Below are 16,158 nucleotides of genomic sequence, written 5' to 3'. Positions count from 1 at the left end.
GTGTGTGATTGTACAGTTTAGGAAAACTAAACAGGACAGTTCAGAGATGTGGCTCAAGTCAGACCCTCAGCACCTGCTATTTTTGGGGTGAGGAGAGCTGGTCCCCTTCCTGTGTGACTGGCACCTTGTGCCCTGCACACACTGTGGTGTGGGAACCCTGCCCACCACATCCTGTGAACTTGCCTCTCAAGCTTCGCCTTAAGAACTGAAAAATAAGTCATCAAAGCCTCTGCTTTAGAAACTTCCACAGGGAATTCACCCCTTTTCCTGATGCATGAAGAGAGCGAACCTGAAACCACCAAGTGAATTCAAAGTGGTCATCACAGAATCCACAGGTCAGGACAGCTCATCTCTTTCAAAAGGTTGTGCTGACCCAGACCTGGCCCAGCCTTGACCAGGAATGTGGTGTGTATCTAGGAGGTGTTTCTTAAGACCATGGCCCACCACCATCTTCCCTAATTCTGCCCTATTTTTATGTTAATCCTGAGAGGTGGTGTGAATTCAGCACTGGGCCATGGACAGTTCCAGCCCCATCTATAGGGCACCTAATATGTCTCTTTTCTAAAGTCTCTTCAATCCTATCTAATAAAAGAATAATATGTAAATTGACCATCACTCCAACACAGAAGATGGTTGCCCCCATGTTGGTCAAAGATGGCCACCCCATGTGGACACAAGATGGCTGCCACAAGATGGCCATCACAAGATGGCCACCACAAGATGGCCATCACAAAATGGCTGGCAGGGGAGGGCAGTTGTGGGCAATTAGGCCAGTGGGGAAAGACAGTTGGGAGGGACCAGGTCTGCAAGGGAGTGCAGTTGGGGATGATCAGGCCTGCAGGAGAGGACAGTTGGGGGTGACCAGGCCTGCAGGGGAGGACAGTTGGAAAGGACCATGCCTGCAGGGGAGGGCAGTTAGGGGCAACTAGGCTGGCAGGGTAAGGCAGTTGGGGGGGACCAGGCCTGCAGGGGAGGGCAGTTGGGGGCAATTGGGCTGACAGGGGAGCAGTTAGGTGTTGATCAAGCTGGCAGGGGAGTGGTTAGGGGGTGATCAGGCTGGCAGGCAGAAGCAGTTAGGGGCAATCAGGCAGGCAGGCAGGTGAGCGGTTGGGAGCCAGCAGTCCTGGATTGTGAGAGGGATCCCAGATTGAAGAGGGTGCAGGCTGGGCTGAGGGACACACATTACCCCCTGCACGAATTTTGTCACTGGGCCTCTAGTTTCATATAAAAAGGGCATAGAACTATGAGTATATGACTTCCATGTGTCAGAATGTTTTCTAGATCTTTATTTTTTAAACGGTTTACTTTCACTGCAAGTATATTTAAATCTTATATAGGTATTTTATCCTCTTGCTGTGTTTAGCACCAAGAGCATGTTCAGCCCTGGCCAGTTTTTCTCAGTGGTTAGAGCGCCGTACAGCACACTGAAGGGTCATGGATTGGATTCCCAGTTAAAGGCACGTACCTGGGTTACAGGTTGGATACAGCCCCATCCAGGCATGTGTGGGAGGTAATCCTTCAATATGTCTTTGTCACACTCATGTTTCTCTCTCCCCCTTCCTCCCTCCCTTCCACTCTCTCTCAAAAAAAAAAAATTTAAAAAAAAGAATCAATGGAAAAAATATCCTTGGATGAGGATTAACAAAAACTAACTAAGGGCCAACACACAAAACATTTTTCAGCCCCTCACCCACAGGCAGAGGGAGGATGCTGCAGACTGGACTCACCCAAGGAGAGTCTGGGGTGTCCGGCTTTGGGGAGAGGTGTGGAGGCGTGGCCACCAGGACCCGGTGCTAGAGAATCCAATACCACAGCCGCCATTCTTGGGAGGAACAATCAATCCACCCCAAGCAGCATTCGCCTGAGGAAAAGCAATGACCCCCACCCTCCGGCACTCCACCCGCCCAGCCCTGTGGAATCCTCCTGGCCCCACCCAGCACGTGATGTCCTCCTGAGGGCTCAGCAGCATCAGCTGGGGCTCAGAAGGCTGAGCAGTGGCAGGGGTTGTCAGTGACTTGCTTTGGGGTGGGGTCATGTCCCCCACTTTCCAGGTAACTCATGGGAGACCTGAGAGAAACACCAGCTTCTAGCTCCCACAGACCCAGCCTCTTGGCTTCCAAGGCTCCACCCACGTGACTACTAGGGGCTCCGCCTGCTGAGTCAGGGAACCATCCAGGGCAGACTCAGAGGTGGGGCTCCCGGGATGGGGCGCACACCCACCCTCTTCCCTGAAGTGCAAAGGGCACTTTTTATTGTAGCTACTTTCTTTAATTTCATGCTATTGTGGTCTGAGAAGATGCTTGATATGATTTCAATCTTCTTAAATTTATAGAGACTTAGCTTGTGTCCTAACATGTGGTCTGTCTTTGACAATGTCCCATGTGCACTTGAGAAGAATGTATATTCCGTAGCTTTGGGGTGGAATGTTCTGAAGATGTCAATTAGTTCCATCTGCTCTAGAGTGTCATGTAGGGTTGCTGTTTCCTTATTGTTTTGTCTAGAAGATTTATCCAGTTATGTCAGTGGGGTATTAAAGTCTCCTACTATTATTGCTGTCAATCTCTCCCTTGATAGCCTGCAGAAGTTTTTTAAAAATATATTTAGATGTTCCTGTATTGGGTGTGTATATGTTTACTAGAGTTATAGCCTATTGTATCAATCCCTTTAATATTATGAAGTGGCCTTCCTTATCTCTTGTTATGGCTTCACTTTGAGATCTATCTTGCCAGTCATGGGTATTGCTACTCCAGTATTTTTTTTTTCTTTTTAATTTCCATTTGCCTGAATTTTTCTCCATCCCTTTACTTTTAGTCTGTGTGAGTCCTTTGTACTAAGGTGGATGTCTTGTAGATAGCATATAGTTTGGTCATGTTTTTGTATCCAATCATCTACCCTACGTCTTTTGATTGGAGCATTTAATCCATTTACTTTTAAGGTTATTATTTAAGAGAGGCCCTATGCACAAAATCCTTGCAAGAGTAGGCCTTCCTTCCCCCCGGCTGCTGGCACCTGCTTCCCTCTGGCACCCGGGACACAGGCTTACTTCCCTCTGGCTGCTGGCTGACACCTGGGATCCGGGCTTCCTTCACAGCCCCGGCTTTGTCTGGAAGGACATCTGGTCTAATTAGCATTTTCTTTTCTACCATTCATGGTTTTTAATTTTCTCATTTAATAGATTTGATGTGTACTATTTACATTATCATTTAATTAAAAATGTTCACTTCTGTTTTGGTTCACACATTTATTATTGAGAAATCTGTTGCTTTATTTTAAAAAAGTAAGGATATTTGTTATCTTGTTATTAATATAGTAGAGACCTGGTGCACAAAATCCATTCAGGGGTCAGGTCCCCTCAGCCCAGCCTGCACCCTCTCCAATTTGGAACCCCTTGGGGGATGTCCGACCTTCAGTTTAGGCCCCATCCTGGGGATCGGACCTAAACCGGCATTTGGACATCCCTCTCACAATCTGGGACTGCTGGTTCCTAACTGTTCACCTGCCTGCCTGCCTGATCACCCCTAACTGCTCTCCCCCCGCCCCCCGCCAGCCTGGTTACATCCAACTTTCCCCCCTTCTGGTCTGGTCGCTTCCAACTGACCTCTCTGCCAGCCTGGACCCTCCTAACTCCCCCCCCCCCAACTTACCCTGCTGCCGGCCTGGTCACCCCTTGCTGCCTCCCTCTGCCAGCCTGATCACCCCTCACTGCTCCCCCTGCTGACCTGGTCACCCCCAACTGCCCCCCTGCCAACCTGGTCACACCCAACTGCTACCCCCATTGGCCTGGTAACCCCCAACTGTCCCCCCTGCTGGCCTTGTTGCACCATGCAGCCTGCTGTTTGGTCCTTGCTGTGAGGAGTCCCAGATAATTTGCATATTCCTCTATTATTAGTATAGATTTTTATTGATTTCAAAGAGGAGAGGAGAGGAGAGGAGAGGGACAGAGACATAGAAGCATCAATGATGAGAACCATTGATTGGCTGCCTCCTGAAAGCCCCCTATTGGGGAACAAGACAGAAACCTGGCATGTTTCTTGACCAAGAAAGGAACTGCTGCCTCATGGTTCATAGGTCGACTCTCAACCACTGAGCAATGCTGGTCAGGCGATATTGCTTATCTTGACTATAAAATCAGGCGACTCCCAGAGGTTTCCAGGAGCTGTGGAGGTCCACATCAGGCTTCCACCCCTTCTGGGAAATGTGAAACCCCTCCCTGGAGTGTGGGGTCTGGGTCCCTCCTGGACTAGTAGACCGACAGAGCAGCATACACACAGGGCTCATCTGGGGGCTCCTCTGATGGGGAGGACGGGGGTGCACATGTCTTCTGTCTGAGGGTCAAGTGGTTCAGCTGGGCGTAGGTGACCTCCTGGAGCAGGGGGGGAGGGGAGTGAGTAGGATGAAATGTGGTTAGAGTTGGGGTAGTCTTGGGGTATGGAGAGGATGGGACCCGCCTGACTGCCCATCTGTCTGTCGCTTCTGTTTGTCTGCCCTTCTTATCCAGTAATCACCCTGATAGGGATGAAGGAGAGGTGGCTATTACCTGCCCAGGTCTTAGTCTTGAGAGGTTCACCTGGGCATACGTCACTCCCTGGGGGTCTTCATCCTGCCCGTTCTGCTGGAGACAGTGAGACAGAACAGCGTGTCCTCGATTCCACAGTAGAAATCCTCCTGTCAATCATCCTCATGTTGCCAGAGAGATGGCTTACACTTTACATAGACCAGGTCCCTCTCCTGGTGGAATCTGCAGGGCCTTCCCGAGCCTCGGGGCCTCTGGATGCTTCTGTGGTTCTGACTCCCATCCTAACGCGCTCTCTCTCGCTCACTGGGCTCCAGCCTCATGGCCCCTCCTCCTGAAGAAGCAGGCCCTGCCCCAGGACCTCTGCTCCCGCTCTTTCCCTGTCCCCCCACCATGCACTCCATCCCCTCCTCTTGCTTCATGTTCCTTCACAGCACTTTGCTCTCTGGGACACTGGCTGCTTGTTTGCACATTGTCTCCCTCGCCCACAGGTGAGCTCGAGGCGTGTGGAGACAGTGTGGCTCAGGGCGGCACCGTGGAGCAGGGGGGGAGGGGAGTGAGTTGGATGAAATGTGGTTAGAGTTGGGGTAGTCCTAAATGGAGCCGGTAAACAGTGATCCCCTCACATCTGCTGGGTGAATGAATGAAGGGGTCCTGGGGACCTGTGGGTGAGTCACTCATTCCTGCCTCCTCCTGAGACCTGGGGCGGCACAAGGTCAGACAGAGGATGAGAGACCAGCAAAGGGAACCACATAGGAGGGGCCATGAGGTCACAAGGAAACCAGGAGGAGTGAGTCACAGCAGGACGACCTGGGGGCCCAGAGGGGAGGTCAGTGTGGACGCTGCTGAGAAGCAGGTGAGGTGGGACAGGGAAGGGTCCATTGGATTAAACTGGGCAACAGAAGGTCCTTGGTGGCCCGGACAGGAGCAGGGGTCTCACCTGAGGGTCCAGCTCCACGCTCTCCCCAGGCTGTGGGTCCTTCATGGCAGCATCTGCTGGGGCAGAATGGGGGTGTGTCTCCTGGCAGGCCCCCAAGTTCTCAGGGCTGCAGGCCCCGCCTGCTCCCAGATGGGCCACTAACCCAGGGTGAGGTGAGACATCAGGTCAGGCAGTGTGGGTCTATCCTTCCAGTCTATCTCCTCCCCAAATCTATCCTCAATTCTTGTCTCCCCTTCCCCAGGGCAGCTGTCTCTTCCTCTCTCAGAGGGGCTCCTCCTGGACGTCCAAATCTGGGCTGCAGCTGGGGGAGGAGACAGATGTGTTAGGGGCAGAGATGGGCCATGGGTGGTGGAGTTCTTGGGTCTTTGGGGCAGTAATTACATGATCTAAAGGTCTCTGTCCTTGGCCTCTGGGTGTGTGGTCCCTGCAGGAGGTTGGACATGAGCCCCTCTCTGGGCTGGTCCAGAGGGTCCTTCTCAGCCCTGGGATGTTAGGAGTCCTTCCCCCTGTGATTCCACAGGAAAGAAGGAAACCTTAACACTCACTTGTGTGCATATTTCATGAGACTGAACATCTGTGCTGAAACTGTTTTCTTTCTAGATTTCCTGATTTCAGATTCTGGAGAAGTCTTTTCTCAGCTCACCTTCTCCATCCATTTGGTTTCCTGTGGCAGGTGCTCTGAGCACCCTGTTGTGTGACCCAGGTCAGCCCATTCCCTACTCACCTGATGTCCTGCCTTTGCTCTGACGCTGGTGTCGGAGGTAGAAAAGAAGGAGGGAGAGCAGCAGGACCAGGGCCACCGAGACCCCGATCAGGATGTTCATGTTCCATTTGGGACCTTGGACATGAGTGATGACATGAATGAGCCAGTGATGTCATTGAATGAGCACCTACTGTGTGTGAGGCGCGTGCTGGGATCTGTCACTCATCTCCTCACCTCACAGCAGTCATGCATCAGGGATTGCTCACCCTATCTCCCACTTCACTGAGGTTCAGAGAGGTTAATCAATGCCCCATATCACCCAGCCTGGACGGGGCAGGGCTGGGACTGGAACCTGGGACTGTGTGTTCCCTGTGCTGTCCTCACGCTGCCCCCCAGGGGGACACCAGCTTTGTGCTCTGGGCTCCTCTTCTGCAGGGACATGTCCATGTCTCATCTGGAGTTGAGGGTCCTTCCTCATTACCCTCCCCCTGCACAGCAGGAACAGGGAGGGTCTGGGTGATGGGGTGCACTCTGAGTTTCTCCTGGATCCATCCCACCCTAAAGGCCCTGACGCCCCCTTGGGAAGGTTGGGCTGGGCTGGGGCTCTGCTTTCCTGACCTCTGTGAGGCCCTTATGTCACCTCATCTCCCAGCAGCCTGTGAGCAGGATGGGACCAGGGATGAGCAGACAGGAACCCAACACTCAGAGGAGAGAAGGGACCACCCAGCCCCACAGCAGGAGCAGCAGAGCCGGGAGCTGACCCAGGGCTGATCCTCCCTGTTCCCTCCTCTGAGCTGAGCCTGAGCTGAGGGGGAGGACTGGGTGCCCGGACCCTTGTCCTACCTGTCCCTCCCTGTACAGTGTCACCGTCACTGAGACAGAGGGGACAGGCTCCGTAACATCACGTCCTGGGGGCTTCCCTGTGAGGCCCTCTCCCAGGAGGTCAGAGCCAGAACCAACAGGAAATCTAAGCTCTGGACAAGGATTCTCTCCTTTTACACCTGGAGACACTGAGGCCCAGGCAGGGGAAGGGCGGGTCCAAGTCAGGAACTCCACAGGGGCCTGAACCCCTGTGTGGCTGAGCCCCTGTCCCAATGGAAGCATTCCACCACCTCTTTCACTTACCCCTCTTGGTGCCTGACTCCATGGTGGGAAGCAACCTATCCTTAGAGCCTCCAGTGGATAAGGATGTGGGGTGAGAGGAGGAGCTGGATTCTCCCCAATTGACCACAGTTGCCCCTTCCAGGGAAGGGCCGCAACATCTCCCTCTGCCCTGACCACCCCCCTGTCACCTGGCAGCCTCGCAGACTCAGGAGCCTGGTGGTTCCTGATATCTGCCTGAATCTTAGCCCCCCACCCCGCACACAAGCTGTCCTTGAGTATCTAGGAGAGATTTGATGCCCTCACAGACTCTCAGGACTTCCTGGGTGGTCCGTGCTCCCTCAGAGCCCAGCTCTCAGTGACGCATGAGCTGTGGACATGGGCCCTGTGGGTGGGGGGCTGGGGTCCCACAGGGTCCTGGGAAGAACAGGAACAGGGTGAGGAGCTGGTGCTGACCCTGGAGTGGGAACTTCACTCAGACTCCTCCTACATCTGTGCTGTGGCCCCTGAGTCCCTCCCACTGCCCAGCTGACCCCTTCTGGATCCAGGTGAGGAGAAGGCTGTGGAGAGCGGTAGGGTGCCTCTAAGGGACAGATATCCTCTGAGTGATCATCCCTAGAGCCCCTCTCCCCTTTCAGCCCATAATTATTCTGGGGACGGAACCCTGAGCTGACAGCTCAGCAGACAGGGTCAGAAGCCCCTCACCTGAGACCAGCAGCTCCAGGAGCTCACTGGGGAGTGACAGCAGGAAGGGGGAGGTGCTGCTTGAGCTGTAGCACCTGTAGGTGCCCCCGTGGGCTGAGGTCACAGGGCTCATGGAGAACTCTGCCTGGTACTGCTGAGCTCGGTGGTCTGATCTCAGATGCAAGGGGGAATCGGCTGCCCCCTCCTTGGACAGAAGAAAAGTGGCCATCGGTCTCCGTGACTGACACAGCAGGGTCACGTTCTCTCCTGAGGCCACCCTGGGGCCTGGCTGCACTGAGAGGGAGGGTCTGTCATGCAGCCATCCTAGACAGAGAGAGAGGGAGGGAGGGTAAGGGCTGCCTGCCCACCTTGTTCTGGCCTGAGAGTCACCAGGCCTCTCTCTGGGGACTCTCCTCTCTGTCTGTCTCTGTTCCTTCGAGTATCCCCCTCTAACCTCCCACACTCTGTCTATCCCCCTCCCTGGGCACAGCACCTTCACTCTGGCCTGCCCACCAAAGACCCCCAGCAGGGCCTGTGCAGAGTCTGGGTCCCTGACTGAACCCACTGACTCCTCACCTGCCACCAGGATGTCCAGGGGGTCACTGGGGGCCGACCACTCAGAGGAGAGGTTGTATCCACCGTAGCATCTGTACCGGCCCCCGTGGGAGCTGCTCACAGTGCCCAGGGGGAAGAGGGCCTGAGAGAGCCCAGCCTGGGGCTGCAGGACAAGGCTCTGGGGGAGGTCCCGTCCCCCCTCCTTGTGCAGAGCGAATCTGTCATAGCCGACATCAGAGCGGCACTGGAGGGTCAGGCTCTGTCCAGAGGCCACGATGGGGCCCTGCTGGCTCAGGAGGGAGGGCTTCCCAGACTCACCTGGGGAGACCAGACGTGAATTACAGGGGCTGCTCCTCCCATAAACCCCTTCTCCTGTTCTGGCCCCCAGGTCTCACTGTCTCTCTCTGTGTCTCTGGCCCAGGGAGGGGCTCCCGTGCTCCCCTCACCCTCTCACATGGGGATCCCTTCCCAGAGAAGATTCCAATGTGTCTGGTGCCTCAATCCATAGATGGGAGTAGAATGGGACTTACTCACCTGGGGCCAGGAGCTCCAGGGGGTCACTGGGGTGTGAGCACACCTGGGGTCTCTTCCTGGAACAGCCATAGCATCTGAACCTCCACCTGTGAATGGGGGTCACTGGGCCCACAGAGAACAGGGCCTGGGACCGCCCACTGGGGTGTGGCTCTGAGTCCCTGGTCCAGGAGAGATTGTGATCTCCTTCCTGAGTCAGACGGAACCTGTCAAATCCCTGCCCTGAGCCACAGTGGAGTTTCACTTTCCCTCCTGAGGGCACGACAGGGCTGGGCAGGGCTGAGAGGCTGGGTTTGCTGTAGGCTCCTAGGAGAGGAGGAGGCAGCGTGTTAAATGGGCTCACACCTCCCTCTTGTCTCCCAGGGCTGGGCTGTGAGAGGGAGATACTCTGAGAGCAGACCCCCTTCCTGAGGGCAGAGCCTGAGGCTGGGACCCTTGAATGTCCTTTCACCTGTCACCACCAGCTCCAGGGGGTCACTGCGCTTTGACCAGCCAGCGGGGCTGTTATAATAGCAGGAGTATCTCCCTGCATCATTCCCTGTCATGTGTGTGATAGAGAACTTGCCCTTGGCTGTGGACTTCCTTTGAGTCTGTGTGTTCCAAAGCACACACTTTCCTTCCTAATACAGATCAAACGTCTGGGCCTCCAGGGTCCCCTCACCCCAGGGGGTCACAGGGTTCCCATAAGGGATCACAGAGCCTGGCTCAGCCCAGAGGTGGGTTTGGGGAGGGTCCCTGGAAGGAAACTAGAGGCTGCATTACAAAGACCTTCCCCACCCTCATCCCCAGCTCAGCCCAGGACCTGTGTGCTCCCTCCTGAGCCCCAGCGGTGAAGAAAGAGGAGGGACATGGAGCCTGGGGAGGACTCACCTGTCTGCACGTGGGTCGTATGGCCCAGACTCAGCCCTGAAAGAGAGTTCCTGTGAGAGACTTGCACCCAGACATCTGGGCTGATTCCCCTCCCATCAGGCCCCGTCCACTAGAGCTGCCAGACCTTGAATTTCCCATGAACAAGCGGGTGTCATCCCCCCTCCTGCTGCCCCTCCCTGTGTCCCCCACTGACCGAGGCAGAGAAGAGCGGAGAGGAGGGACATCATGGCGTCTGCTCTGGTGGCTCCTCCTCTGCAAATGGAGGAGACTCAGGGCCGGAAAAACAGAGACGCACCGGATGTGGTGGGTCAGAAGCTGCTGCAGCCCTTCCGCGTCCGTGAGCTGTGCACCCGCTGCCTGCGGACTCTCCCGCCCGGGGCCTGGCTCTGAGGTTCCCCAAACGAAGGGCTCAGGAGGAGAGAAGGCTCTCGGGGGACAGGAGCCCGATCCCTCCTGGCCCCGCAGGGATCTTTCCCTTTGTTCCCGGCGACTCTACACATTTGGTCTGGCCTTTGGGTTCTGTGACGGCAACTTTGAGTGGACTTTGCAGGGTCTGGTTGGTGCTGTTGGTCCATCAGGAAACAGTCTCTACTCGCACTGGACGTTTTTATAGCAGAGGTGTTAGTCGTTCATCCCTCAGTTGTTAACATGAAACTCAGAATGGAACTGCCCATGGACCCAGCAGATCCCACTTGTGGGAACCTATCCTCAGAACCCGAAACCCCAATCAGAAAGAACGTATGCTCCCCTGTGTTCATAGCAGCGGTATGTACAACAGCTAACACCTGGAAACAGCCCAAGTGCCCATCGGTGGATAAGTGGGTACAAAAGCTGTGGTACATTTACACCAGGGAATACTATGCAGCTGTGAAAAAAAGGATCTCTTATCCTTTCAGACAGCATGGAGGGACCTGGAGGGTAATATGTGGAGTGAAATAAGCCAGTCAGAGAAAGACAAATATTGCACAATCCCAGAGAAAGACAAATATTGCACGATCTCACCTATATTTGGAATCTAATGAACAAAATAACTTGATAAAAAAAAAATAGGTCCAGAGGCATGATGCATGGAAGAAAGGGACAGATCTCTGGGAAGGGAGGGGGCAGAAAAAGATTAACTAAAGAACTTATTTGTATATATGCATAGCTCAGAGCCATAGATATTAGTGTGCAGAAGGCCTGCGGTGGGGTGTGTGCTGGTTGAGGGGGTACATATAGGCAGAGATGAAGGTCATCCTACCTAATAAAATATTAATATGCAAATTGACTGCACCTTCGCTATGCCCAAGCCATGCCCACCAGCCAAAGTCACGCCCACCAGCCAATCAGGGTGAGTATGCAAATTACCCAACAAAGATGGCGGTTAATTTGCATATGCTGAAAGAGGGAGGAGTGAAGACTGAAGACACCTTAGAAGGAAGAGGGAGGAAAAGCGGAAAGCAAGGTGGCTGCCAGAGGGAAAGCCCGGGCGGGGCGGAGCAGGGTGGAATGGGGCGGAGCGGGGCGGGTGGCAGTGGCGAGCGGGTGCAGGCACGGCGGCAGCGGCAGCGCATGCGGCCGCAACAGCCGCTTGCAGGATTTTCCTGCAAATGGGCTACTAGTCTGTAATAATGTCAATAATAATACAAAAGATACGGTATTATCTCGAAGGAGAAGGCTATCTATCTATCTATCTATATATATGTATATATATCCTATCTAATAAATCAGTAATATGCAAATTAGCCATCACTCCGCTACACCCACCAGCCACGCCCACCAGCCAATCAAGAGTGATATGCAAATTAACCCAGCCAAGATGGCAGTTAACTTGTATATCCAGACACAGAGCGAAGACTGAAGACAGTGGAGAAGGAAGCCAAGCACTGCAGAAGGGAGCAAAGCTGCAGAGAAGTAAGCAAGCCGGGCGGTGGAGAAAAGATGGAAGCAGGCAGCGCAGGGGAGAAGGGAGGGGCGAGGCAGCGGAGAAGGGAGGGAGCGAGGCAGCGGAGATGGGTGGGAGTGAGGCAGTGGAGACTGGAGGGAGGGAGCGAGGCAGGATAGATGGGAGGGAGCGAGGCAGATTAGACGGGTGGGAGCTTCGCTCAGGCTGCAGGAAGCCCTATTCTTGCAGGAGTATTCCTGCAATGGGCAGCTAGTCCTATATAATAATAGACAAATATGCAAATTGACCATACCTCCGACACACCCACAAGCCACACCCACAAGCCCCGCCCACCATCCAATCAGAGCGGACATGCAAATTAACCCAAACCAAGATGGCTACAGCCACAGAGAGCAAGGTTTCCTAGGTAACAGAGGAAGCCAAGCTTTCTGCCAGCCGTTGCAGGCCTAAGCCTCCACTCAAGCTACAAAGTTTCAATTATAGAAGGTAAACAAATTCAAACAAATGGCGGCAGAATGGAGCTTGAGAGAGCAGGCCAGGGTTGCCGCCGGCACCAGGGGAAGCAAAGCTCTCCACACACCCTGGCCAGGCCCACCAGCTTAAGGCAACAAAGTTTCAATTATAACCCCAACACAAATGAATGGCTGTGGGCCTCGGAGGGAGCCCCAGGCTTGGCTCTGCTCTAGGCTACAAAGTTTCAATTGTAGAAGGAAAATAAATTCCAGATACCAGGGCCTCCGCTTGGGTCGCCAGAGGGCATGGCCTGCCTGCAAACCACCACAGGCCCCTCACTCAGGCCGCCCCACACCCCAAGGGTACCCCACCCTGATCCGGGACACCCTTCAGGGCAAACCAGCTGGGCCCCACCCCTGTACCAGGCCTCTATCCTATCTAATAAAAGAGTACTATGCAGTTGATCATCACTGCAACACACAATATAGCTGCCCCCATGTGGTCAAAGATCCTGCCCCCATGTGGACACAAGATGGCCACCACAAGATGGCCAGCAGGAGAGGTCAGTTGGGAGGCACCCGGCCTGCAAGGGAGGGCAGTTGAGAGGGACCAAGCCTGCAAGGGAGGACAGTTGGAGGTGATCAACTCTGCAGGAGAGGGCAGTTAGGGGTAACCAGGCCAGCAGAGGAGGGAAGTTGGGGGCAAACAGGCTGGGAGCAGAGTGGTTAGGGGGTGATCAGGCTGGCAGGCAGAAGCGGTTAGGGGCAATCAGGAAGGCAGGCAGGCAAGCAGTTGGAAGCCAGCAGTCCTGGATTGTGAGAGGGATGTCAGACTGCCCGTTTAGGCCCGATCTCAGGGATCGGGCCTAAACGGGCAGTCGGACATCCCTTGAGGGGTCCCATATTGGCGAGGGTACAGGCTGGGCTGAGGGACAACCCCCCTCCGTGCACGAATTTCGTGCACCGGGCCTGTAGTATATATATAAAAGCCTAAGTGACCAAGCAACCGGTTGACCAGTCACTATGACGCACACTGACCACCAGGGGCAGATGCTAAATGCAGGAGCTGCCCCCTGGTTGTCAGTGCGCTCCCACAGTGAGAGCACCGTTCAGCTAACCTACGTGAGCCAGACACCGGGCTCACTGCTGGCAAGCACAGCTGCGGAGGTGCGAGTCTCACCCGCCTCCGTGGGAGCACTACCGAGCGGTGGCAGGTGCAGTGGACGGTCGGGATGAGCGGGAGAGGCACGGCGCCTGGCCCAGGCTTGGGCTGCTCCTCGGCCGCCCGCTGCTTTGCGCACAACTACATCCCCTGGGGGATGTCAGACTGCCGGTTTTGGTCCAATCCCTCAGCCTGGCCTGCGAGAGGGTGCAGGCCAGGCTGAGGGTCCCCAACCAGTGCATGAATCAGCGCACGGGCCTCTATTATAAAAAGAAAATAAGAATGCTAATGGCAACATTATGGGAGACATGCCAAGAAGGGAGGAGAAATGGATTGATAGAGTGACAGATGTCAGAGGGGAGGTGGGGGGTGGAGGACTTGATGAAGAATGGGAAGCGATTCACTAAAGAGCATATATGCACAGCGCATGGACACAGACAACAGTGTGGTGAGGGCCAAGGGAGGGGAGATGGGGTGGGTGGACGTGGGGAAACGGAAGAAATGGGGGACATCTGTAACAGCGTCAACAATATATATTAAATACATTTAATGGTTTTGTTGTTTAGATTCCACATTTAAGTGATTTTATATGGAACCTGTCCTACTCTGACTGGCTTATTTCACTTTGCATACAAACCCCCAGGTCCATCCATGCTGCGGCAAAAGGTAGGCCTTCCATCCTTTTTCACAGCCGAGTTGTACTCCATTGTGTAAACGCACCACAGCTTTTTTATCCGCTCACCTCCCGACGGGCACGTGGCCTGCTTGCACATCTTGGCTGTTGTAAATGATGCTACAGTGAACGTAGGGGATGCGTACCAGGTATATTCTTTCGAATGAGCGTTTCGGGTTTCTTCGATTCTATCCCCAGAAGTGGAATCACTGGGTCAAATGGCAGTTCCACATTTTTATTTTTTGAGGAACCTGCCTACGGCTTTCCACAGTGGCTGCACCCGGCTGCATTCCCAGCAGCGGTGCATGAGGGCTCCCTCTTCTCGACATCCAGCACTTGTATTTCCCTGATGATTAGTGACTTTGTGAATATACAGCGGAGTGAGGGCAGGCTCTACAATAATGGTGCTGGGAAAATTGGACAGGCACATGCAAAAAAAAAAAAAGAATAAGAATAAGAATAAGAATAGCCTGGCCGGTGTGGCTCAGTGGATAGAGCGTCGGCCTGCGGAAAGAAGGGTCCCAGGTTCGATTCCGGTCAAGGGCATGTACCTTGGTTGCGGGCACATCCCCAGTAGGGGGTGTGCAGGAGGCAGCTGATCAATGTTTCTCTCTCATCGATGTTTCTGGCTCTCTTTCCCTCTCCCTTCTTCTCTGTAAAAAAATATATAAAATATATATTTTTTAAAAAGAATAATAAGAAAATGTACCACCCACTTACACCATACACGAGAATGCACTCAGAATGGATAAAAGACTTCAATGTCAGTCACAAAGGCATAAAAGTCCCAGGAGAGACACTTCTTGTGTTTTCACCTCAGAGGCAGGTGAGGAGCAGAAATTCACAAACACGAAGTCCATATTCAGCTCCAAAGAGGGGTCCCTGCTTACCTGCCCTTCCTGAGGCTGAGGACTTGGGGACCAGGGTGCTCCTGAGGAAGGGGAGGCAGGGGTTGAGCCCAGCGGAGGAGGTCACAGGATGTGGGGGGCAGGGTCCTCACACCACACACACACTCTTCAGAAGGCGCTAGCCTCACAGGAAGGTGACACCTGCTTTTCACCCTAAAAATAGCAGGCGCTGGGTCTGACAGGAACCACATCCCTGAACAGCCTATCGGTATTTGTTGTTTTTTTAAAAAAATATATTTGTTTTTTATTGAAATTTTTAGTGAATCGTCAGTTCCTGCAGGTTTCAGGTATACGATTCTACACAACGTCATCTGTACATGGTACTGTGTGCTTATCACCCTAAGTCTAGTCTATTTTTACACCCCTTACCCCGTTTTTACCTCCCCCGCCCTACCCTTCCCTCTGGCAGTCACCATAGTATTGTCTGTGTTCATGAGTCTTCCTTTTATTTCTTTGCTTAATCCATTCACCCTTCTCCCCAAATCCTTCTCCTCTGACAGCTGACAGTCTGTTCTCTGTATCTGTGAGTCTTTCTCCACTACGTTTGTTATTTATTTTATTTTATTTTGTTTATTAGATTCCAAATATGAGTGAAAACATAGGAAACTTGTCTTTCTCTGACTGGCTTATTTCACTTGACATAATGCTCTCCAGGACCATCCATGCTGTCGCAAAAGGTAAGAGTTCCTTCTTTATTTTACAGCTGCATATTATTCCACTGTGTAAATGTACCACAGCTTTCCTCCGCTGATGGGCACTTGGGCTGTTTCCAGATCTTGGCTTTTGTAAATGCTGCTGCTATGATCATAGAGGGGCATAGGTATTTGTGGATTTATTGATGATAAGCCATCCTGAAAGGTGTGTGGTTTCCATTTGCCTCTCTCTGATGATTAGTGATGTTGAGCATCTGTTCATATGTCTACGGGCCATCGGTGTGTCCTCCTTGGAAAGGTGTCTATTTAGGTTCTCTGCCCAATTTTTTATTGGATTGTTTGGGGGGAGGGTTGGTGTTGAGCTTTATAAATCCCTTATAAATGTTGGACAATAAGCCCTTATCAGATGTATTGGCAAATAGTTCTCCATTCGGTGGGCTGTCTTTTCATTTTGTTGATGGTTTCCTTTGCTGTGCAAAAACGTGTCATTTCCTCCTTACAACCTCATTTAGAAAAACGGTTCTATCA

The 16,158-nt window shown here is 53.3% G+C and overlaps 2 protein-coding genes across 2 annotated transcripts in view; both read right to left on the bottom strand.

Moving 5' to 3' along the window:
- Window positions 1–6,156: 6,156 nt before the first annotated feature.
- Window positions 6,157–16,158, bottom strand: part of LOC129147079 (leukocyte immunoglobulin-like receptor subfamily A member 6) — a 33,681-nt gene continuing 23,679 nt past the window's right edge. Inside the window, exon 9 of the mRNA XM_054710348.1 lies at window positions 6,157–6,291. Coding sequence (XP_054566323.1) covers window positions 6,170–6,291 — 122 coding nt within the window. The 3' untranslated portion in view covers window positions 6,157–6,169. The remainder of the gene's footprint in view (window positions 6,292–16,158) is intronic.
- On the bottom strand, window positions 7,613–14,169 carry LOC129147075 (leukocyte immunoglobulin-like receptor subfamily A member 6). The gene is given in 7 exon segments (XM_054711054.1): window positions 7,613–7,674; window positions 7,963–8,265; window positions 8,518–8,814; window positions 9,031–9,333; window positions 9,479–9,739; window positions 9,742–9,762; window positions 14,139–14,169. Coding segments are annotated over 7 exon segments (1,278 nt in total).

This window comes from Eptesicus fuscus, chromosome 21 (genome assembly GCF_027574615.1).
Source record: "Eptesicus fuscus isolate TK198812 chromosome 21, DD_ASM_mEF_20220401, whole genome shotgun sequence".
In the NCBI taxonomy this organism is placed as follows: domain Eukaryota; kingdom Metazoa; phylum Chordata; class Mammalia; order Chiroptera; family Vespertilionidae; genus Eptesicus; species Eptesicus fuscus.
This window is presented reverse-complemented; position numbering and strand designations above follow the sequence as displayed.